General features: G+C 43.6%; 1 protein-coding gene across 14 annotated transcripts in view; it reads left to right on the top strand.

The window, feature by feature from the left end:
- LOC126427252 (GDNF-inducible zinc finger protein 1-like) overlaps positions 1-24,096 on the top strand; it is a 122,434-nt gene that overhangs the window by 81,716 nt on the left and 16,622 nt on the right. For all 14 annotated transcript variants that reach the window (XM_050089503.1, XM_050089509.1, XM_050089501.1 and 11 more), the window contains 4 exons: positions 5,161-5,241; positions 11,529-11,603; positions 11,686-11,817; positions 19,121-19,158. In XM_050089503.1, the coding sequence (XP_049945460.1) occupies positions 5,161-5,241; positions 11,529-11,603; positions 11,686-11,817; positions 19,121-19,158 (326 nt within the window). The remainder of the gene's footprint in view (positions 1-5,160; positions 5,242-11,528; positions 11,604-11,685; positions 11,818-19,120; positions 19,159-24,096) is intronic.

Below are 24,096 nucleotides of genomic sequence, written 5' to 3'. Positions count from 1 at the left end.
GGCCATGCACAGGTATATATTTGACGACCGAAATTATCTTGTGATTTTCTCAATAACGCTTGAGAAGTACACGCTACTGCTTACACATTTTGTTGTCCTAATGGAGTACTACGAGTGTACGAAGTTTGAAGTAAATCCACGTTCCAAACGTTGTGGGCTCCCCATGTTAGTGTTGTACATTTCAGAGCTGTGGAAGGAAGATTCTGCAGAAAGAGGGGAAAAAAAAATTCAAAAGTTTTATGTGAAATGATAGATATATCATTGCTATTACTATTGTTTACTTGTGCTTTTCCTATGTCCAACAAACATTTTGTAGATATTTCTACAGTTCAAAGAATAATTACCTCCTGTTAAAAAGTGAAAATTGGCATTCATAAGATCATACACTCTGTTCCAAAAGTAATGGGATACATTCTAATATCATGTCTAACATCCTTTTGCGTGGCATAGTGCACCGACTCGACGTGCAGAAATATTGAGGCGTGCTGCATCTAAAGCTGTCTGCAATTGCGAAAGTTTTGGCCGTGCTGTACTTTGTTCACAAACTGACCTGTTGATTATGCCCCTCAGGTGTCGGATGGTGGCCGTATCGTTTGCTCGAACTGTCCAGATAGTTCTTCCTACTGACTGAAAACAACTGTGGCCCAGTAACACGATGCACTGTCATCCGCAAAAATTCGATCATCGACTGGAAATGCGAAGTCCACGAATGCCTGCAACTAGTCCCCAAGTAGCCGAACGTGACGAAGTCGGCCACTGATTGGTTCAGTTGGACCAGAGCCCATTTCATTTAGCTCGGCGCACACCTATATCGAGCCAACACCCACTTGCAGAGTGCCCGTCTGACAACTGGGATCTGTGCCACACTCGAACCCTGCCGTCTCAAACCGATACGGTCAGGAGCAGTAGTTGGGAAGGCAGTGGGACAGGGTTGTAGCCTCTCCCCGACGTTATTCAATCTGTATATTGAGCAAGCAGTAAAGGAAACAAAAGAAAAATTCGGAGTAGGTATTAAAATTCATGGAGAAGAAGTAAAAACTTTGAGGTTCGCCGATGAAATTGTAATTCTGTCAGAGACGGCAAAGGACCTGGAAGAGCAGTTGAACGGAATGGACAGTATCTTGAAAGGAGGATATAAGATGAACATCAACAAAAGCAAAATGAGGATTGTGGAATGTAGTCGAATTAAGTCGGGTGATGCTGAGGGAATTAGATTAGGAAATGAGACACTTAAAGTAGTAAAGTAGTTTTGCTATTTGGGGAGCAAAATAACTGATGATGGTCGAAGTAGAGAGGATATAAAATGCAGACTGGCAATGGCAAGGAAAGTGTTTCCATCGACATAAGTGTGAGGAAGTCGTTTCTGAAAGTATTTGTATGGAGTATAGTCATGTATGGAAGTGAAACGTGGATGATAAATACTTTGGACAAGAAGAGAATAGAAGCTTTTAAAATGTGGTGCTACAGAAGAATGCTGAAGATTAGATGGGTAGATCATATAACTAATGAGAAGGTATTGAATAGAACTGGGGAGAAGAGGAGTTTGTGGCACGACTTGACAAGAAGAAGGGATCGGTTGGTAGGACATGTTCTGAGGCATCGAGGGATCACCAATTTAGTACTGGAGGGCAGCGTGGAGGGTAAAAATCGTAGAGGGAGGCCAAGAGATGAATACACTAAGCAGATTCAGAAGGATGTAGGCTGCAGTAGGTACTGGGAGATGAAGAAGCTTGCACAGGATAGAGTAGCACGGAGAGCTGCATCAAACCAGTGTCAGGACTGAAGACCACAACAACAACAACAACAACAACAACAACACGGTCAGTAGCCCGGGAGAGGCGCTACCGGCGACGTCGTGCCGTTAGCAGAGACACTCGTGTCGGTTGCCTGCTGCCGTGGCGTGTTAACGCCAAATTTCGTCGCACTGTCCTGACGGGTATGGTTGCTGTTGTGTCCCAAATTGATTTCTGCAGTTATTTCACACTACACGGTGAGAGGTAATGCCCGGAATTTCATATTCTCGGCACAGTCTCGACACCGTGGATCTCGGAATATTGAATTCCGTAACGATTTGCGAAGAGGAATGTCCCGTGCGTGTGGGTCCGGCTACCCAAACTGTGTGAGACGCTGTTAGTTCCCATAGTGCAGCCGTAATCACACTGGAACCACCCGAGTACAGAGGACAGCCGTGCCCTGCTGTACGCCGAACTACCGCCGTCTGTGTGTGTGCTGTCCCACGGCTTTGGTCATCTTGTTCTGTGACGAGAGTGTAAGTGCTGTTATAAATACTGTCTCGTCTATCTTCATCACCACAAATAACTTTATGTCCAGAAACGAAATAAAAAAAAATGTGTGGAGCGAATACCACTTAGCTGCCAGTAGGTACTGACTGTCACGATTGCCTTTCTTGTATTGTTCTTTGCTACAAATATGTGAACAGCAATACGTCTTTTTTAAATGTTATTATCTGGTAATCCGCTTCCTCTCCTAAAGACATGTACCTTTTGTATAAAAGTGACATTACTAAAAAATGGTACTGAAACAGAGGATGACAGACTAAAGGCTGAAATACTAAATGTCTTTTTCCAAAGCTGTTTCACAGAGGAAGACTGCACTGTAGTTCTTTCTCTAGATTGTCGCACAGATGACACAATGGTAGATATCGAAATAGACGACAGAGGGACGGAGAAACAATTAAAATCGCTCAAAAGAGGAAAGGCCGCTGGACCTGATTGGATTCCAGTTCGATTTTACACAGAGTACGCGAAGGAACTTGCCCCCCCTTCTTGCAGCGGTGTACCGTAGTTCTCTAGAAGAGCGTTGCGTTCCAAAGGTTTGGAAAAGGGCACAGGTCATCCCCGTTTTCAAGAAGGGACGTCGAACACATGTGCAGAACTATAGACCTATATCTCTAACGTCGATCAGTTGTAGAATTGTGGAACACGTATTATGTTCGAGTATAATGACTTTTCTGGAGACTAGAAATCTACTCTGTAGGAATCAGCACGGGTTTCGAAAAAGATGATCGTGTGAAACCCAGCTCGCACTATTCGTCCACGAGACTCAGAGAGCCATAGACACGAGTTCCCAGGTAGATGCCCTGTTTCTTGACTTTCGCAAGGCATTCAATACAGTTCCCCACAGTCGTTTAATGAACAAAGTAAGAGCATATGGACCATCAGACCAATTGTGTGATTGGATTGAAGAGTTCCTAGATAACAGAACGCAGCATGTCATTCTCAATAGAGAGAAGTCTTCCGAAGTAAGAGTGATTTCAGGTGTGCTGCAGGGGAGTGTCGTAGGACCGTTGCTATTTACAATATACATAAATGACCTTGTGGATGACATCGGAAGTTCACTGAGGCTTTTTGCAGATGATGCTGTGGTATATGGAGAGGTTGTAACAATGGAAAATTGTACTGAAATGCAGGAGGATCTGCAGCGAATTGACGCATGGTGCAGGGAATGGCAATTGAATCTCAATGTACACAAGTGTAATGTACTGCGAATACATAGAAAGATCCCTTATCATGTAGCTACAATATAGCAGGTCAGCAACTGGAAGCAGTTAATTCCATAAATTATCTGGGAGTAGGCATTAGGAGTGATTTAAAATGAAATGATCATATAAAGTTGATCATCGGTAAAGCAGATGCCAGACTGAGATTCACTGGAAGAATGCTAAGGAAATGCAGTCTGAAAACAAAGGAAGTAGGTTACAGTACGCTTGTTCGCCCACTGCTCGAATACTGCTCAGCAGTGTGGGATCCGTACCAGATAGGGTCGATAGAAGAGATAATCCAATGGAGAGCCGCGCGCTTCGTTACAGGATCATTTAGTAATTGCGAAAGCATTACGGAAATGATAGATAAACTCCAGCGGAAGACTCTGCAGGAAAGATGCTCAGTACGGGCTTTTGTTGAAGTTTTGAGAACCTACCTTCACCGAGGAGTCGAGCAGTATATTGCTCCCTCCTACGTATATCTTGTGAAGAGACCGTGAGGATAAAATCAGAGAGATTAGAGCCCACACAGAGGCATTCCGACAATCTCTCTTTCAACGAACGATACTAGACTGGAATAGAAAGGAGAACCGATAGAGGTACTCGAGGTACCTTCCGCCACACACCGTCAGGTGGCTTGCGGAGTATGGACGTAGATGTAGATGTAGACTCTTCTCCAATTGCACTATCCCGGTAGCATAACTCGTCAGCTTGCTAGTGGTGACTGTAAGCAAATGGAAAAATCCTGTTCAGTATTGGTAGGATTTCACATTGAAGCAAAGACTGACGACTAGCTTCGAGTGTTCAGAAATACAAAATTGCACACTTCACAAAACGTAAAAACCTGGTATTCTGTGACTACAATATCAAAGACACACAGTTGGAATTCGTCCACAGCACAAGTGTCGTGTAAACAGACTCCTTCACAGACTGATGGCATCGTCTTAGTTTTCTACCGATGAGCCAAAGTCTGCCACCTGTTGTCCTATGACTGATCCGTGTGTGACGGTTTTACTTCACATCCCCACAAACTGTTACGTCTCAGTATTTGCACGAGTTGCCCGATTCCATTTGTCACTCATTGATGTTTTTATCATAGGATGCTATGGATTTCTTTTCTTCTTTTTTTTCTCTCGTCCTTTTGTGAAGTGCAGAGTTTCATATTTCTAAACATTAAAGGAAATTGACAGTCTTTACACCACTTTTAAATTTTAACAAGATCAGATTGAACATCTGTGCAGCCATTTTGTACTGAACTTTGTTACAGCTAACCACACCATTTCTAATGAGTCTGAGGTTGCTATTGACACCATCTGCCAGCTCATTAGTATAGAGTAGGAACAGTGCAAATGTCTGAACACAATTCCCGCTGCACGACAGAAGTTAGTTCACCCGTCAATGACCCCCCGTGTAAGATAACGTGCTGCATTCTTCCTGCCGAGAAATCGTCAATCTAGTCACAAAATTAGAATTATATACTTGTCTACATGAAAGAAGGGTAAAGACAGTTCAGGCTGCAGTGTGTTTGTTAGTAGCATTGCTATGTGTATCCACTGCTCGACTCTGTTTGGAGAAGATATTAATTTTTGCATTGCAGTTTTCAGAGTGTGATTTTTTGTATTGCGTGGTTCTTTACAGCAAAGTAATATCTTTTGCAGGATCCTGTATGTATCAAAATTGAACCGGAACATGATCAATGTGCAGCTACACTTCCGGTCCCAGAAGCGACAAAAATTAAGGTATGCACCACATTCCTGTTACTGCTTCCTGGCACAGAGAGAGAGAGAAGGCAAAAAGTCTTATAACTTGTTTTGTTCAGTCATCTCCTTACTGTGTTGTTAATGGAGCCAATGAACATATGTTAAAGAAAATACACAACACAGAAGGAAATTAATTTTGATATATTCCTATTTATTGCACAGAGTTTTAAACATAAAACAGTAAGTTACAGTAATTAACAATCATTCACTCGTGTCAGACTAATGTACACTCCTGGAAATTGAAATAAGAACACCGTGAATTCATTGTCCCAGGAAGGGGAAACTTTATTGACACATTCCTGGGGTCAGATACATCACATGATCACACTGACAGAACCACAGGCACATAGACACAGGCAACAGAGCATGCACAATGTCGGCCCTAGTACAGTGTATATCCACCTTTCGCAGCAATGCAGGCTGCTATTCTCCCATGGAGACGATCGTAGAGATGCTGGATGTAGTCCTGTGGAATGGCTTGCCATGCCATTTCCACCTGGCGCCTCAGTTGGACCAGCGTTCGTGCTGGACGTGCAGACCGCGTGAGACGACGCTTCATCCAGTCCCAAACATGCTCAATGGGGGACAGATCCGGAGATCTTGCTGGCCAGGGTAGTTGACGTACACCTTCTAGAGCACGTTGGGTGGCACGGGATACATGCGGACGTGCATTGTCCTGTTGGAACAGCAAGTTCCCTTGCCGGTCTAGGAATGGTAGAACGATGGGTTCGATGACGGTTTGGATGTACCGTGCACTAGTCAGTGTCCTCTCGACGATCACCAGTGGTGTACGGCCAGTGTAGGAGATCGCTCCCCACACCATGATGCCGGGTGTTGGCCCTGTGTGCCTCGGTCGTATGCAGTCCTGATTGTGGCGCTCACCTGCACGGCGCCAAACACGCATACGACCATCATTGGCACCAAGGCAGAAGCGACTCTCATCGCTGAAGACGACACGTCTCCATTCGTCCCTCCATTCACGCCTGTCGCGACACCACTGGAGGCGGGCTGCACGATGTTGGGGCGTGAGCGGAAGACGGCCTAACGGTGTGCGGGACCGTAGCCCAGCTTCATGGAGACGGTTGCGAATGGTCCTCGCCGATACCCCAGGAGCAACAATGTCCATAATTTGCTGGGAAGTGGCGGTGCGGTCCCCTACGGCACTGCGTAGGATCCTACGGTCTTGGCGTGCATCCGTGCGTCGCTGCGGTCCGGTCCCAGGTCGACGGGCACGTGCACCTTCCGCCGACCACTGGCGACAACATCGATGTACTGTGGAGACCTCACACCCCACGTGTTGAGCAATTCGGCGGTACGTCCACCCGGCCTCCCGCATGCCCACTATACGCCCTCGCTCAAAGTCCGTCAACTGCACATACGGTTCACGTCCACGCTGTCGCGGCATGCTACCAGTGTTAAAGACTGCGATGGAGCTCCGTATGCCACGGCAAACTGGCTGACACTGACGGCGGCGGTGCACAAATGCTGCGCAGCTAGCGCCATTCGACGGCCAACACCGCGGTTCCTGGTGTGTCCGCTGTGCCGTGCGTGTGATCATTGCTTGTACAGCCCTCTCGCAGTGTCCGCAGCAAGTATGGTGGGTCTGACACACCGGTGTCAATGTGTTCTTTTTTCCATTTCCAGGAGTGTATTTCTCACAATTCTGATAGGACAAATGGGTTCAAAATTTAAACAGTCCAGTAGTGCATGACTAGGAATATGTGAGGTTGTATAGAGTAATGAAAATGTGGAAATTGCAAAAATTAAGTACAAAGAAATTACATAACCCTCCCCCCCCCCCCTCTTCTCTCTCTCTCTCTCTCTCTCTCTCACACACACACACACACACACACACACACACACACACGTGCGCCAATTTACCAAGGCAATCACAAGTAATGTATCCTCACAACCATTGAGAAGAAATATCTTCGAACACAACTACAATAACCTGCTATACAAATATTAAAAGATAATTATGAGAGTAGTATTGACAGCAGAAAATAATATACAAATAATTGCAGTAAGATAATAGAACAGTAACAGATGTGTTTCACGAATCAGATGTCAAACTGTACCACGAATATGAGCTGCACTGCAGACAGACAGTTGGAGTGTGTGTTTTTTGGCAGATATTTCATTAAAATGTTCTAAATATAATGACTACAGTCGCAGCAATGTACGTCTTGTTATGCATGTATTTAGCTTTTGCTCTACACAAAATAAAATTAACCCATTGATGGTGGTGAATCTCCAACAAAATATGAATGGCTGAAAAAAGAAAGTCTTATTTGTTCAAGGCAGAATCCTCCTCAAAAGCTTGATTGCGTATCAGTGATGTAGCTCGCTTCTCGAGGTTTTGGAGCTACCTTCCTTCTGTGTGACAAGAAACTTGCATTCCTGGCATACTGTAAACTATCTGTACTTTTCATATACCTTGCTGTTTTTGTTTTCCTCCTCCTATATCATCAGCTAATCTAAACCCGTTATTTCTCATTCCTTCTCCGACAAGTCAACTTTTTCATGTCACTGTTCATTCTGTGCTGATGACGCATGTTGGACAGGAATATGATGTGGAAATTTTGTAACACAATGTTTATAAGACAGACATTTCTTAAATTCTGTGTAAGTAGAGGGAAACATTCCAGGTGGGAAAAATATATCTAAAAATAGAGATGCTGTAACTTATGAAACGAAAGCGTTGGTATGTTGATAGAGACAATAAAAAACACACAAACACAAATTTCAAGCTTTCTCAAACCAAGGTTGCTTCATCAGGGAAGAGGGAAGGAGAGGGAAAGACGAAAGGAAGTGGGTTTTAAGGGAGAGGGTAAGGAGTCATTCCAATCCTGAGAGTGGAAAGACTTATCTTAGGGTGAAAAAACGACAGGTATACACTCGCACACACGCACACGCACACGCACACGCACACACACACACACACACACACACACACACACACAGATATATATATATATATATATATATATATATATATATATATATATATATATATATATATATATATAATAGAGGGAAACATTTCACATAGGAAATATATATCTAAAAACAAAGATGATGTGACTTACCAAATGAAAGTGCTGGCAGGTCGACAGACACACAAACAAACACAAACATACACACAAAATTCAAGCTTTCGCAACAAACTGTTGCCTCATCAGGAAAGAGGGAAGGAGAGGGAAAGACGAAAGGATGTGGGTTTTAAGGGAGAGGGTAAGGAGTCATTCCAATCCCGGGAGCGGAAAGACTTACCTTTGGGGGGAAAAAAGGACAGGTATACACTGGCACACACGCACATATCCATCCACACATACAGCCACAGACAGACCTCATCTTTGTTTTTATATAAAATTTTTCCCACGTGGAATGTTTCCTTCTATTATATATACATATAAGGAGGGAAGGAGAGGGAAAGACGAAAGGATGTGGGTTTTTTGTCTTTAAATATGTCTGCTTGTGTCTGTATATGTGTGGATGGATATGTGTGTGTGTGCGAGTGTATACCCGTCCTTTTTTCCCCCTAAGGTAAGTCTTTCCGCTCCCGGGATTGGAATGACTCCTTACCCTCTCCCTTAAAACCCAAATCCTTTCATCTTTCCCTCTCCTTCCCTCTTTCCTGACGAGGCAACCGTTGGTTGCGAAAGCTAGAATTTTGTGTGTATGTTTGTGTTTGTTTGTGTGTCTGTCGACCTGCCAGCACTTTCATTTGGTAAGTCACATCATCTTTGTTTTTAGATATATATACATATATATCCGCACATATACGGACACAGGCAGACAGGTGTAAATGCAACTATATGGAACTAAATCTATGTGTCTACTCTGATCCCTGTGAGAGCTTAGAGTTTGAAGCATATGCATTTCAGTGCAAGTGAATGAATGTTAATGTGATAACTCATGTCTCATGTTTTAATCAATGGTATTTGCGGATCCTATTCCCAATTTACTATATTTTTGGGGTTCAGTATTTTGATTTGATTTACATAATGCCCATGTGATGTCATATCCATATCCCAATTTATTACATTTTGGCACCCAATGTAGGGTGTAATTTAATGTACACAGTAAATTCTTTTTTTTATTTTTTGTGTTTACCGGATACTTTGTTGTTTTGTGTGACCTGATACTTTGTTGTTTTGTGTGACTTTTACTAAGCTAAGCAAATACTGTTTTTCAGTTTTAGATATATGTGTCTGTATATGTGCGGATGGATATGTGTGTGTGCGCGAGTGTATACCCGTCCCTTTTTGCCCCTAAGGTAAGTCTTTCTGCTCCCGGGATTGGAACGACTCCTTACCCACTCCCTTAAAACCCACATCCTTTTGTCTTTCCCTCTCCTACCCTCTTTCCTGATGAAGCAACTGCGGGTTGCGAAAGCTTGAAATTTGTGTGTGTGTGTGTTTGTGTGTTATCATTGTTACTGTTTTCGAGGTGCTCAGTCCAAAGACTTGTTCTGCAGCTCTCCGTGACACTCTGCTGTCCTGTGCGAGCACCTTCACCTCTACAGCTCTGCAATCTTTACACCACATACTTGCCCCTGCCCTTTCCATCAGCAACGTGACTTATTTGTCGACGTCTCGTTACGTGTCGGCAGCGACTGACACTTTTTGTCAGGATGTGCCCTGATTGTTCCCCCCATCCCACCTCATTAGTTAATTCATCTACCCGTCCAATCTTCTGAATTCTTCTATGGAACGTTTGAACAACTTCTATTCTAGTCTGGATTTTTTGTTGCCAACGCTTCACTTCTGGACGAGGCTTCAATTCAGACAAATACCTTCGGAAAAGACTTCCTAACATTTAAATTTGAAACAATGGAAAATCCAGGATGGAATGTAACAATACCAGAAAAGGAAAGTAGCTACTCACCATATAGTGGAGATGCTGAGTCGCGACAGGCACAATAAAAAGATTCACACAATTAAAGCTTTTGGCCATTAAGGCCTTTTTCAACACACACACACAAATATGCAACTTGCACACGCATCTGCATCAGATCTGCATCACAGGCTGTGAAGCAGTCAGTAAGATGAGCCTGTGCCGTATGGATCCTTCCCACAACACCAGCTTTTCTGAATTGCGCAGGTGCGAACTTTCCCTGCAGTACATCCCATGTTTCCGTAACCCTCCTGGCCTCGATCTTCGTCAGTCGCTGTCCTCACCCATCCAGCCCCCTCCCTGTTCCCATTCCAGCACTACACAGCCGTCATTTCACCGCCGCACCCAGTCTTTTAATTTCTTTTATTTCTCCCCTTTTCGCTACTTACCCCATCCCGCCTCCGTACCTTCTCTCCCGCCCTCCGTCTTAACTGCAGCACTTGACTGTCCGACACTCCCGCCGTACTGTCCCTCCCCCTCCCCGCCCCAGCCTCCTCCTTACCCCCAGCCAGTCGCCACTCCCATCGTGCACGGGTGCTGCTGTTCGCAGTCTTGTCTCAGCTCTCTGAGACTGCTGAGGTGTGTGTGTGTGTGTGTGTGTGTGTGTGTGTGTGTGTGTGTGTGTACTGCTGACAAAGGCCTTAATGGCCGAAAGCTTTAATTGTGTGAATCTGTTTATTGTGCCTGTCGCGACTCAGCATCTCCGCCATATGGTGAGTAGCAACTTTCCCTCTCTGGTATTGTAACATTTAAATTTATATTAGACATTAACAAATTTCTCTTTTACAGAAATGTGTTCTTGTATACCCTGTCCACTGTGGCTGCGGTCATTTATTTTGCTGTCCAAATAGCAAAACTCGTGTACTGTTTTGTGTGTCTCATTTCCTTGTCTCAATTTCCTCAGCATTGACTTATTTAATTCCACTACATTCCACTGCCCTTGTTTTATTTTCTGATCATCATCGTATCATCTCTTATCGAGACAGTCTCCATTTCATTCGACTTCTCTTCCGAGTCCTGTGCTATTTTAGACTGAATTATAATACCGGCAGGCTTCCGAGCTTTGATATTTTGTTGTGAGCATTAATCCTCTTTCCGAACGTGTCCTTGTTTTTTTTCCACAGTGTCCTCAATCTACAGATAACATGGGATATGGATTACATCCCTGCCTCACTCCCTTCTCAGCCATCGCTTCCCTCTCGTGGACTCTGAAGATCACTGTTATTGTTACCACTGTGTGCTGCCCGTGCACTATACGTATTCGAATGTCGACTCACAAAAGATATCGGTAGATGTAAGACAGATCCTAATCTCGCTTTGTAAAGTAAATGCATAAATACGTAAATAATAAATTGTTTGTGTTGCAGCCATTTGATTTGGAAGCTTTGAAGCAGGAATGGAGTGAAGATGATGTGGAGGAAGATTTCTGGGACGTGGCTCAGGTGGGGCTTCACACTATTGAGTGGTACACAGGTACCTAGTCACCCCTCGGTTTAATCCAGAATTTCATGGAATCTGTTACAGGTACCTGAGAAAGCAGCTGTAGAGAGGGATGGGGTTATGTTAAAGGTGTGTGAGAAAGCGGCTGTAGAGAAAGACGGGGTTCGTGCCGAAACACCCACAGCAGCACAGTCATCTGAGCAGTGCGTACAGCAGGTAGGGTAACGGGGAACCTTGTGTTTCCATGTATTTCTTGTCATTATTATTACTATTACTATTATTATTATTACTATTATTACTGCTACTACAGTACTACTATTGTTATTAGGTACAACTGGAACCTTATTAGATCACAGTAAATATTAGATCACAGTAAATGGAAATTAACGTCAGCCTTCTGCAGAAAGTTCGTGCCAAAAATGACAGCTGCCATGAAATATAAAAATGCTTAAACACACAGTGGCTATCTTTTTGTTCTTGTGGTTTTCAGTCCAATGCCGGTTAGATGCAGCTCTCTATACTAGTGTGTCTTCTGTAAGCCTCTCACCTGTGCATTAATGCCATGACTTACATCCATTTGAACATGCTTCTTACTCAAACCGTGATCTCCAATTACAATCTCCTTCCCCCCTCTCCCCCCTGTTTCCCTCCATTGTCAAATTATTGACTTTGTTAATATACAAACACTGGAAAGTCCAGGTTGGAATATAAACAGTATAAGGAAAGGGGAGATTGCTACTCACCGTAAAGATGACATGTCGTGTTTTTTGTGTCATCGTTGCCGCTGCAGAGTCTCGTGTCGTGGGTAGCGAGGAGAGGATGCTGTTTGGTGGCCGATACTGTCTTCCTACAACATAGGGTTCTTTATTCGTAATAATACTGGGTGTATACGACATGGAAAATCCGGCAAAAACCCGGGAATTTTTTCATTCAGGAGAATACCGGGAAAAACTTGGGAATTTTTCGGAATTCCGGGAATTTTTCATTGTTTTAGCTTTCAGTTAAATTTTTGTAGTTTTGACTGGTAAGAATTGATTCTCTACCAAAGAATGCTACTGTCACCTGCTACTGGAGAAAGATACTGCAGCAATAAAATATAAATGAAAGGAAAAAAAAATAAAACTTTAGTGGCAAAGGAAATGTGCCATTTATTTCGTAACAATAAACTGCTTTTTATGGGTGTGACAACACAACTGTTTACATTAGCAGTGGGTACTAAAAGAAATCCGATAAAATTTTGGGTGTACAATAAATCACATAAATCTAAGGGCTGTCAGTTCGACTAAATACCTAGGAATTACAATTACGAACAACTTAAATTGGAAAGGCCACATAGATAATATTGTGGGGAAGACGAAACAAAGACTGCGTTTTGTTGGCAGAACACTTACGAGATGCGACAAACCCACTAAAGAGACAGCCTACAATACACTTGTCCGTCCTCTGCTGGAATATTGCTGCACGGTGTGGTATCCTTACCAGGTGCGATTGACGGAGGACATCGAAAAAGTGCAAAGAAGGGCAGCTCGTTTCGTGTTATCGCGCAATAGGGGTGAGAGTGTCACTGATAAGATACGCGAGTTTGGGTGGCAGTCACTGAAACAAAGGCGGTTTTCTTTGTGGTGAGATCTATTTATGAAATTTCAATCACCAGCTTTCTCTTCCGAATGCGAAAATATTTTGTTGATGCCCACCTATGTAGGGAGAAATTATCGTCATAATAAAATAAGAGAAATCAGAGATCGAACGGAAGGATTTAGGTGTTCCTTTTTCCCACGTGCCATTTGAGAGTGGAATGATGGAGTAGTAGTATGAAAATGGTTCGATGAACCCTCTGCCAGGCACTTAAGTGTGAATTGCAGAGTAACCATGTAGATGTAGATGCAGATGTAGCAGCAAGCAGCAAAACATCTAGGACGAGGTTTCAGTAAATTCACTGGCCCGTTTACATATCTACGTGGCTTTCCATGTGGCCGTGTACGCACTCATTGCTGTGGCTGCTCGGGGTGGTCGCGACCGAGGGGCGACTCGACCCGACAAATTGGGGCCTCGTCAGACTGTGGCACCCAAATCGTATTGTTCTAAGATGTGCTATACTTGAGGAAGTGTTGGATCAGAATACTTTAAGATCTGTTCCTGTGTTCTGCTATCTGGGACACCGAATGTTATCGCATCTCTAATCGTTAAATCACTGTAAAAGTTGCCGCAACTACACTTAAATTTATGCTCCCTAGTCGTGGCCATTAGTTCTCTGTACCATTGGCAGTATGTCTGTTGCGATTTTTTCTGCAGATGAAAAAACTGATATCTGCTTGCAGCTACTTGGAATTACTGATCATTGCACACGGTTAATGTACCAATTACCTCATCGTAACTCGAGTCCGTTGGGAGACGCAGTTGGCAATAGTTTTTGTATTAACCTGAACACTCAAAATCCCCCAATTGAAAGAAAGTATCGTATCCGTACAGTACCTCGAACACAATGAATTTCACAATGTGCTTGGAAGTGTGTTAGGTATTTGAGCCGTTCCTCTTCTGTGTTATTAACTTTCCGGTACATCTATACGCTGGTCAACGGCACTTGTCGCGCCGATTTGTCGGCTGTTGTGTGGCCGACACGGCTCGTGCAGCCAGTAGTTGTTGTACCGTCGTCAGTAAGGTAGCAGTTTGTCGGTTCTGAAACTGAAAAGCTCGTGTCTGAGCCGTCACATTGTCCATCTGCGGCTGTAGCATGGGGGCAGGGGGAGGAGGCGGCGGCGGGGAAGCCGCGGTTTACACAAAGATGTTATAGCGAAAAACAGGCGAAGTGTCCGAAAAGAGAAATTTGATTACTTTTGCGGCTCCTCTCGTGGAATACGTGCAAGAATACAACAACAGATTAGGAAAATGATCACCCATGCAAGTTAAAACACAAGAGAAGCAAGCAAAATCAGTGACCAAGTCGATTAACTCGGATCTGCACCGAATTATCCTCATCGCCAGTTTTGTATCGTCGTTGCCACTGTAGAGTCTCGTACCGTGGGAAGCGAGGAGAGGATGTCGTGTGGTGGCCGGTATCCTCTTTGTATAACACAATTGCACATGTGTAAGGGTTCTTTGCTCACAAGAACGAGAAGAAACTTAACTTTAACCGAGCTGTTGTGGTACAAGCTTCATAGCCTCACTGCTGGTGAAGTACAAGTCCTGCTACAAATGGTCACGTAAACTGACAGACGCCAACTAGAACAGTGACCGAGCTAGTAACAGCTGACTGCGACTGCCTGTGTCTGAAACTGGGCTGACTGTCTGTGACTGACTCCAACTGACCGGTCGTCCGGTCCTCGGCTGCGATCTAAAAACTGGCGGTCGAGAGAGTGTCGGCGGCGTGTCGCTCGCGAGTCTGCCTTCGACCTCTCTCGGTCCGACGCCTACTGTCGATCTTCTCGCAACCTCTTTGCCGACCGGTGTGCCGGTGACAGCTTACTCCGGCACGGCATCAAACACGAGCGTGACAGAAAGACAGCTACACATTTAACTTTCGACCGAAGCTTTCTTCAGAAAAGGGAAGACACACATTCGATCGCACCACCGAGTACACCTCACGCACACACGACCACCACTCCGGCAGCTCGGACTGGAATGCTCTGTCACATGGAACGAAAGCGGCAATCTGGAGTGGGTGGGTAAGGGGAAGGGATAGCAGGGTACAGGTGGGGGGACAGAAGAGTGCTATCTGGCACAGCGTGCAGGGACTGGAACGGCAACAGGCGCGGCGTCTGCAGCAGGGGGAGGGGGGGGGGGGAGGCTGGGAGGGATAGGGAAGAGGGGAAAAGGAGAAGAGTGGGGAAGGGAAAGGACTGGCAGGTGAATTGGCAGAGGGCAGCTCACAGTGACGGTTACAGGACGAGAATAGGGAGTACGTGACTGTCTACCGTATCATCCTTCGTCGTCGGCGTTGTCATTGTTGCCGTGAGGCACCGTTATGCCAAGTGGAAAGGCGCGTCGATCTTAGAGCACGAGATATGGTAACCTTAAGTCACTGACGACACACAACGGTCACTGTAGCACCTGATTCCAGAATAGCTGCAGTGGGTAGGATCTACCAACTACCCCTGTTGGCCGGGTCCCCAAAACTTAACTCGTAACGAGATCCCTTCGAAGCACATTGTCATAACGATCGTCTATAAAGGCTTCGTACAATGACAAGAAATGTTACAGTTTATGGAATAATAACAGATACGACAAAACTGTCTCGTTTCTTCTGTTTTATTTAACGTAACTTTGTTCACAGTTTTATTTCGCATTCACCACTCATTCACACTCTGATGTGGAGTATATGCGAGTGCCCGAATCCTAACTCCCAAGTCCCAACAGTTTTGGTTGCCAGACACCAACAGTCAATGATAATGATGCAGTATTTTGTAATTGACTCTTCTAGGTTAGCCACCGCCCTCCACGAATGTTTGTTAGGCGTAAGACAATTACGCACTTTTCTCTCCGATCCGCAATTATTAAAAGTTTGTTTCTGTGTCTATCGACCTGCCAGCGCTTTTGTTTGGTGTGTGTGTGTGTGTGTGTGTGTGTGTGTGTGTGTGTGTGTGTGTGTGTGTGTGTGTGTCTATATATATATATATATATATATATATATATATATATATATATATATATATATATATGATGTGACTTACCAAATGAAAGTGCTGGCAGGTCGACACACACACAAGCATACACACAAAATTCAAGCTTTCGCAACAAACTGTTGCCTCATCAGGAAATAGGGAAGGAGAGGGAAAGACGAAAGGATGTGGGTTTTAAGGGAGAGGGTAAGGAGTCATTCCAATCCCGGGAGCGGAAAGACTTACCTTAGGGGGAAAAAGGGACGGGTATACACTCGCACACACACACATATCCATCCACACATATACAGACACAAGCAGACATATTTAAATATAAACCATCTCAATACCGCTTCCCTCGTGAGATGCGTATAGATTTATCCCGGAATTGACCGCCCGTAGGTGTACTCAATTTAATGACCACACTTCGCTATCCGCGATTTCGTGTAACTAAATGTCCTTCTGTTACTCTGATTGTATACCGTAGTTTTATAAAACTCGCCCCTATATTTTTTTCACAACGCACAATTAGCACTTCTTTACTTGTTTATTACTAAGAGTAAACGAAAAAATTACGCCGTATCATCGGCTTCATCGATATAAAGCAAAACAGCTCAATATGCCCAATTTTACCTCTTCTTATAGGATCGGCTACCTCACTCATTAATTTACTACATATTATTTCCAACACCACTAAACAGGTATCGCCGTTAGATTTTAATTGTATTCAAAATCATGTTGTTGTTATTATTATTATTATTATTATGACCGAACAAATCGTAACAAATCGACTGGCGTGTGTTTTTAACGATAGCTTTACACTCACCCAGCCTTTATTCGTGCAATATTATATATAAATATACAGACAGGACCGAAAGATCAATCTCTCTACCGTAACCAATAGAGGCAAATACGCTATTCGAGTTCGGTTACATTTATCTTGACTCGTACTGTTACTCTGGCCAGAGGGGGCGGAAACTGTGGGGTAACCCGGATCGTCTGGATCCTCCCCTCCACAGCCGGGCTTTTCTGAAGTGCACAGATGGGAGTTATCCTCAAAACAAATACTCCACTCCCGAAACCGTCCCAGCCTCGACCTACAGTGACCTACTGTCCCCACTGCCTCCACCAGACAGTTTTCATCCCCTCTGACGTATCGTCTCCACCCTACTCTAGTCCTCTCACTCTCGTCGCTTGTCACCCTCTGCCGACACCCCTGCCCGTCTTTGCCCGCTCCTCTCCTTTTTCGCTCCTTTCCCCCCCACCTCCTCGCCGCACAACCTCCTCAACACTGTGCTCGTCGGCATTCCAGTCCTCGTACACTCTGCCGGACAGCATTCCTCTCCCCACCACCTGTACACCACTATTTCTTCCAATTCCCCTTCCCATGCCGCTACATTGCTGCTCCCATCCCAAGTGATAGGTGGATTTTGGTCCGTGGTGCCGGAGTAGGTGGTTGTGTGTGCGTGAGGTGTGCTCGTGTCTGTCAGTGAGTGTGTGTCTTTCCTTTTCTGAAGAAGGTTTGGCAGAGAGCTAAATGTCTAACTGTCTTTTTTTTGTGCTCGTGTGCAATTGACGCGTCGTCATTATGGTGAGTAGCGATGTATCTTTTGTCGATATACAAAAATGTAAACAATACGTAATGATACGTAACAACAGTACAGAAAGGATGGATTGCTACTTGCCCCGTAAGTGAGGTGTTAAGTTGCAGAGAGACACAGTGAAGGAGAATGTTAGAAATATTTCAGCTTTTGAACCGAATCCTCCTCTAGAAGTAGAAAATTGACACACATTCGCCCAAGAGCAACACACACACACATGACCACTGTGTCTCTGTCTCTACGTACTAAGGCTACACATTCTCTATGTGTTGTTGTTTTTTTCAGTCCTGAGACTGGTTTGATGCAGCTCTCCATGCTACTCTATCCTGTGCAAGCTTCATCATCTCCCAGTACCTACTGTAGCCTACATCCTTCTGAATCTGCTTAGTGTATTCATCTCTTGGTCTCCCTCTACGATTTTTACCCTCCACACTGCCCTCCAATAATAAATTTGTGATCCCTTGATGCCTCAGAACATGTCCTACCAAGTGATCCCTTCTTCTAGTCACGTTGTGCCACAAACTTCTCTTCTCCCCAATCCTATTCAATACCTCCTCATTAGTTACGTGATCTACCCACCTTATCTTCAGCATTCTTCTGTAGCACCACATTTCGAAAGCTTCTATTCTCCTCTTGTCCAAACTATTTATCGTCCACGTTTCACTTCCGTACATGGCTACACTCCATACAAATACTTTCAGAAATGACTTCCTGACACTTAAATCTATACTCGACGTTAACAAATTTCTCTTCTTCAGAAACGCTTTCCTTGCCATTGCCAGTCTGCATTTTATATCCTCTCTACTTTGACCATCATCAGTTATTTTGTTCCCCAAATAGCAAAACTTCTTTACAACTTTAAGTGTCTCATTTCCTAATCTAATTCCCTCAGCATCACCCGACTTAATTCGACTAGATTCCATAATCCTCTATGTACTGAATAGTTATCTATCATCCCCATATTCTTGTCGTTTCATCCTGGACTGTCCGTAACACACCAACAGGTTGTGATACATATGAATTCATAGATTCTCTTGCTCTATTTCTTTCTATCTGTTTCTTACGCACAAAGTTACAGACTGGCCTTCGTCATACTTACAGGGTTTTCTAACACTAGATGACACAATTCTTAAGGAAACTCGAAAAATTTTCACATTTCTTTTTGTGTCAGTAGGGAGCCAGAGATTGTGACAATAATCACATGTAGAAGTACCAGAATGTTTTGTCACTGATTATCACACTCTGATAGTGCAGTGCACTGTTGATGTAATTTGTTTGTTTTACAGCTGAGTGTCAGCTAATAACGTTATAAATCTGTTCCAGGGACTGGAGAGTGCAAACACAACAGTGGACACTGTAAGGTAAGAGGAACATTATTTACAACACATATACAATTCTCTTCACAGGAAAACTTTTAGTCCAAACAAAAAATAGATTCTTCATCTTTGTGCAGTATTCCTTTTCATCACAAAAAAATCACATCGGACAAAATACTTAATCACTCCACTAAAAGAGCCACCTGCTCCCTTTGGCACACAGTAGACGGTGTATAACTGCTGCTGGGTCGTCGTGTGACCCTCCAGAGCTGACAAGTCGTGGCAGGCGAAGCGTTCTGCGTGTGACCGTCAGCTGTACAGAATCGGTGCAGTCAGACGAGTCGACGTGGTCGTGTGGCGGAACGACAGAAAGGGACTGCGCTGTGACCCTGCTTTTAATGCCCCAGAATTAATGTTTTCTAACCGTCCGTGACATGTTTTTATCGCTTCTATCAAAGTTCCTATGTTCACAATGTCAGTTTGCACCTGATTTCGCATTTACACATTTATAATTTTCCTGCGACTTACGCTTCACGAACCGATGTTTGTGGAGGAAAAAACTGACACAAATGATGCCGGTACGGCGCGGGTCTTCGAGTAATGTACGCAAATGTTGTGCGGTAAGTTTGTTGACACCAGAGCACTCTGTTCAGCAGATCTGAATTGGTAAGAGAGAGCAGTTGGTGCTGCTCCCGAGCTGTACTCTGTGTCGTGGCTGCTGGGAGTGTGAGCTAGGTTCACTCGAGTAAGGGTGTCGCGACTGATCACAATTGTTTTCATACCGTCTCTACTGCACACGCACAGCTTTGTCACTGTTGTGATTTGCATAAACTCGAAGGCTTATTTTGTGTGTGTCAGTGTTTGACCACTTGTAACACTAGCTCACACCTTTGCTCTCTCTCTCAGCACTGCTTAAATGTTTTCGGTTTCAACTAACCTCCTCTTTGGTTTAAATTGTGAAACACAGCACCAGGTACATATTTTTTCAGACTTGCCGAGACGCATTTCAAGAATTTATTCTCCTTGTTGAATGCAGATATTTATGTAAGTAGTTCTTGTGATGGTTTACACACGTGTGTGTGTGTGTGTGTGTGTGTGTGTGTGTGTGTGTGTGTAACCTCGGAAAGATGGCTACTGTTAAAGAGACATAGAACTACACACTTGCAAATATCACAAAAAAATACTAGTATTCGACAATGAGAGCAAATTCTCTAAATGTGTCATGCCGAGCTTGGAAAAATATGAAACCTCTGTAATGTTTCATTATTTAAATAATAAATGATTTCCAAAAATAACTGTTTTGATGCATGAAGCTAAGTCAAATGTCCTTAGATAGCAGACAGTGATCTATTCCAGTTACATCAGCAGCTGAACAATACAAAATTCAGATAATGGAAAATCCAGGATGGAGTAGTGATAATATTATGAAAAGGAATGCAGTTCACTGAGTCGCCGTTTCGCCTCTTTTTGCAAATGCTGTGAGGGATCGATAGCGACAATGCCCGGTGAGGCTTTTTGTGTGGTTCAGGCCGGAGGTGGTTGTGTGGTGTTTTTGGGGTGTCGTCTATGCGACAATAAGAAGAGGTTGTAGCAGTGGTTTTTATTATTTATTGAAAAAGTGTTTGTTCAGAGTGTGTAATTTAAATGTTCTTTGCAAACTAAATGAAAAGGCTGATTTCGTGTTACTGAAAATTAAAATTTTACTTAACATTATAGAAACATTAGTTTTCTTAATGTGACTAATATTTATCTGACCCTTAGACAAGAGTGACTCCGGAGTTTAACTCGCCCCTTTTTATCGTAAACTAGCTGTACGTGGCTGTGTCTGAGGTCTCCTTAAATGGAAAAGAAACGAAAGAGGAAGCGCACATTTTTGGAGTACATCCTAATCTCCTCCCCTCTCCCCTCTCTCTCTGTCCATCCCTTCCTTCCTGTTTTCTCTGTCACCCCTCTTCCCATCTCCTCTTCACACTCCTCTCTCACCCCAAGTCTCGTTTATTGTTACTGCAAATTCAGATTCTGTAGTAGTATTCTAATCATAAACCAATAAGCCATAAACGCAACTTTCCTCTTTGCTAACAATGTGAGAAACTGTGAATGTCCATTAAGTGCAAATCTCTGAAAGATTTTGACCAAATGGTATCACGTTTTGACACGACATTCCATTAGAATGGATGTCAGTTAATATGCCTGTTGTTTTTTTTTTTATACAGGATGTACATAAAGTCTGGGGACACTTTAAATTATTTATTGCAGAAGAACCAATCATTGTACAGATATCACACATATGTCATTTTGAAGAGAAAATTTCTTGTTCGTGTATACCGCCACACCGTAGTTTGGTAATTTCCCGATAGTCAGCGCTAGTCCCAAATGTGGCGAGTTCAGGTGCAGAGTGGCTTTCTGTGTGTTGGAGTTCGACAAAAACACCAGATCTCAGTTCGTGTGACTTTTGTACCACCTCTACCACGTGATGTAGCAGAGCTCCGGGAGAGAATACTGGAAGCTGCAGAGTGAAAATCTCATTCTGGAAATATCACCCAGGCTGTGGCTAAGCCATGTCTCCGCACTATCCTTTCTTTCAGGACTGCAAGTTCTGCAAGGTTCGCAGGAGAGCTTCTGTAAAGTTTGGATGGTAGGAGACGAGGTACTGGCAGAAGTAAAGCTGTGAGGACGGGGCATGAATCGTGCTTGAGTAGCTCAGTGGTAGAGTACTTGCTCACAAAAGGCAAAGGTCCCGACTTCGAGTCTCGGTCCGGCAAACAGTTTTAATCTGCCAGGAAGTTTCATATGAGCACACACTCTGCTGCAGAGTGAAAATCTCATTCTGGAATACGGGAAGCGACTGCCATAGTCAATGAAGGACAGGTATGGCAAGAATTTGATTACCGTATTGACGTCTCACTCGTGGTTCGCATATCGAAAGTTTGGGGGGGGGGGGGGGGGGGGGGGAGGTGGGTGGCGGGGAGACGACTTTCAGAGTTACTCTTCAATATGCAATATGTATGACATCTGTACGATGTTTAGTTCTTGTACAATAAATAATTGGAAGTGTTCCCAGACTTTATGTTCACCCTGTATATGCGATTATAATTTTTTAATAGTAGGGAAACATAGTCATATATATAGACAAACACACACACACACACACACACACGCGCAGAGACAGTTGCGTCAAAATTTCAATGTATTCAGTCAAGAACTTACAGAGGTACACAATTTTGAACAAACAAATAGTTACATTTTTATTTGTATAGATTTGTTTGTAATTTTTGAACATCACAGTCACCATATTTTCACAAAGCTGAAGGCAAAACATTGTGAAACTTGAAGATTCTCTTCTGCTCAGTTTCGTTGTCACCGATACCTGCAACTTAATCCCTTGTTATTCAATGTTTACACTAGAACAACTGGAAGTCACGCACAGTAGGTAGGTGCAGTGTAGTGTAGTGTCCTCCGGGAATATTTAATGCTGGCTTCTGATTGAGAAAAAAGTTTTACTATTTATAGACAGTTGTGTTGAAAAGTGATCTAATTTGTTGGAACTGGATCGTGTGCAGGCTCAAACTGGCATTGTGTGTGCGTGCATGTATGGATGCTTTCACACTCCAGCAGTACTCCACAAAATGATAAGTTTCTCACCTTTTAACACAAGTTCTTCATTTGAAATTTTTACTGTTGTCTAAGAACATAAACTTTTTTTTTTACACAAACTTAACACTTACCCTTTAAATAAACTTCTAGGCGTAAAATTTCTGTGCACGAGAGATGTAGTCAAAAAATAACTCTTTGTACCACGGAGTTTATACGCCGTTTCTCGCAGTCGACAAAATTCGGCTGACTTTTGAACGGGTTTCTTTTTTATTGCTGCTGCAGGTTAAGTGGGAACTGCTATATAAATCACTTTTCTATTTAACATTTTCGTAATGACACAAACAGACACGTGCTAGCTGCACAGATAATTGTCAGTTACCCAACACAGTTGAGCTAATGCAATGACCCTCATGGGAACATTTTTAAAAAAGAAAACAACTTTCATTACCACTCAGACTGTTTAGAGACAAGCAAATTTCTTAATGCTGCACAGGAAGCAGTAACGGCAAAAACGATTACGATACTTCAGCAGAGGTAGCACAAATTAACGGGCTACCTGTTATGCGAGGTCGACTGGACTAATCGTTTGTTTAACGACAGAACCGCTAGTTCGCTGTAGCGCAGTTATTCTCGATTCTAACCATTTGGGCAACTGTCGAAGGAAAACCGTGGGAAACATTGAACGAGATTCACCGACCTTGTGCTTGTCCTCTTCAGTTACTAATTTTAGTGAGTAAATGAAATCTTTTGAACATTTCCTAATGCCACAAACAAATAGGTGCCCACTGCACAGCTGATCGGCAGTTACCCGACACAGTTGAGCTGTTAGAATGGCCTGAGCCAACTCATTCAGTGTTACTCTGAACTCAAACGGGAAGATTACAAACACTCGGCCACCGATCGCGTTTCCGTTGGCCCACAGCATCAAAAATGGCTCTGAGCTCTATGGGACTTGACATCTGAGGTCGTCAGTCCCCTAAAACTTAGAACTACTTAAACCTAACTAACCTAAGGACATCCATGCCGGAGGCAGGATTCGAACCTGCAACCGTAGCAGCCATGCGGTTCCAGTCTACCGTATCTCCGTATCTTCCTTCATCGTCGGCGTTGTCGTTGTTGCCGTGAGGCACCGTTATACCAAGTGGAAAGCCGCGTCGATCTTAGAGCACTGACAACACACAACGGTCACGGTAGCACCTGAGTCCAGAATAGCTGCAGTGGTTAGGATCTACGAAATACCCCCTCTTGACCAGGTTCCCAAAACTTAACTCGTAACGATATCCCTTCGAAGCAAATTATCATAATGATTGTCTATAAATGCAACGATAAGAAATGTTACAGTTTATGGAATAATAGCAGATATGACCAAACTGTCTTGTTTCTTCTGTT

This window comes from Schistocerca serialis, chromosome 11, assembly GCF_023864345.2.
Source record: "Schistocerca serialis cubense isolate TAMUIC-IGC-003099 chromosome 11, iqSchSeri2.2, whole genome shotgun sequence".
Taxonomy (NCBI): domain Eukaryota; kingdom Metazoa; phylum Arthropoda; class Insecta; order Orthoptera; family Acrididae; genus Schistocerca; species Schistocerca serialis.
This window is presented reverse-complemented; position numbering and strand designations above follow the sequence as displayed.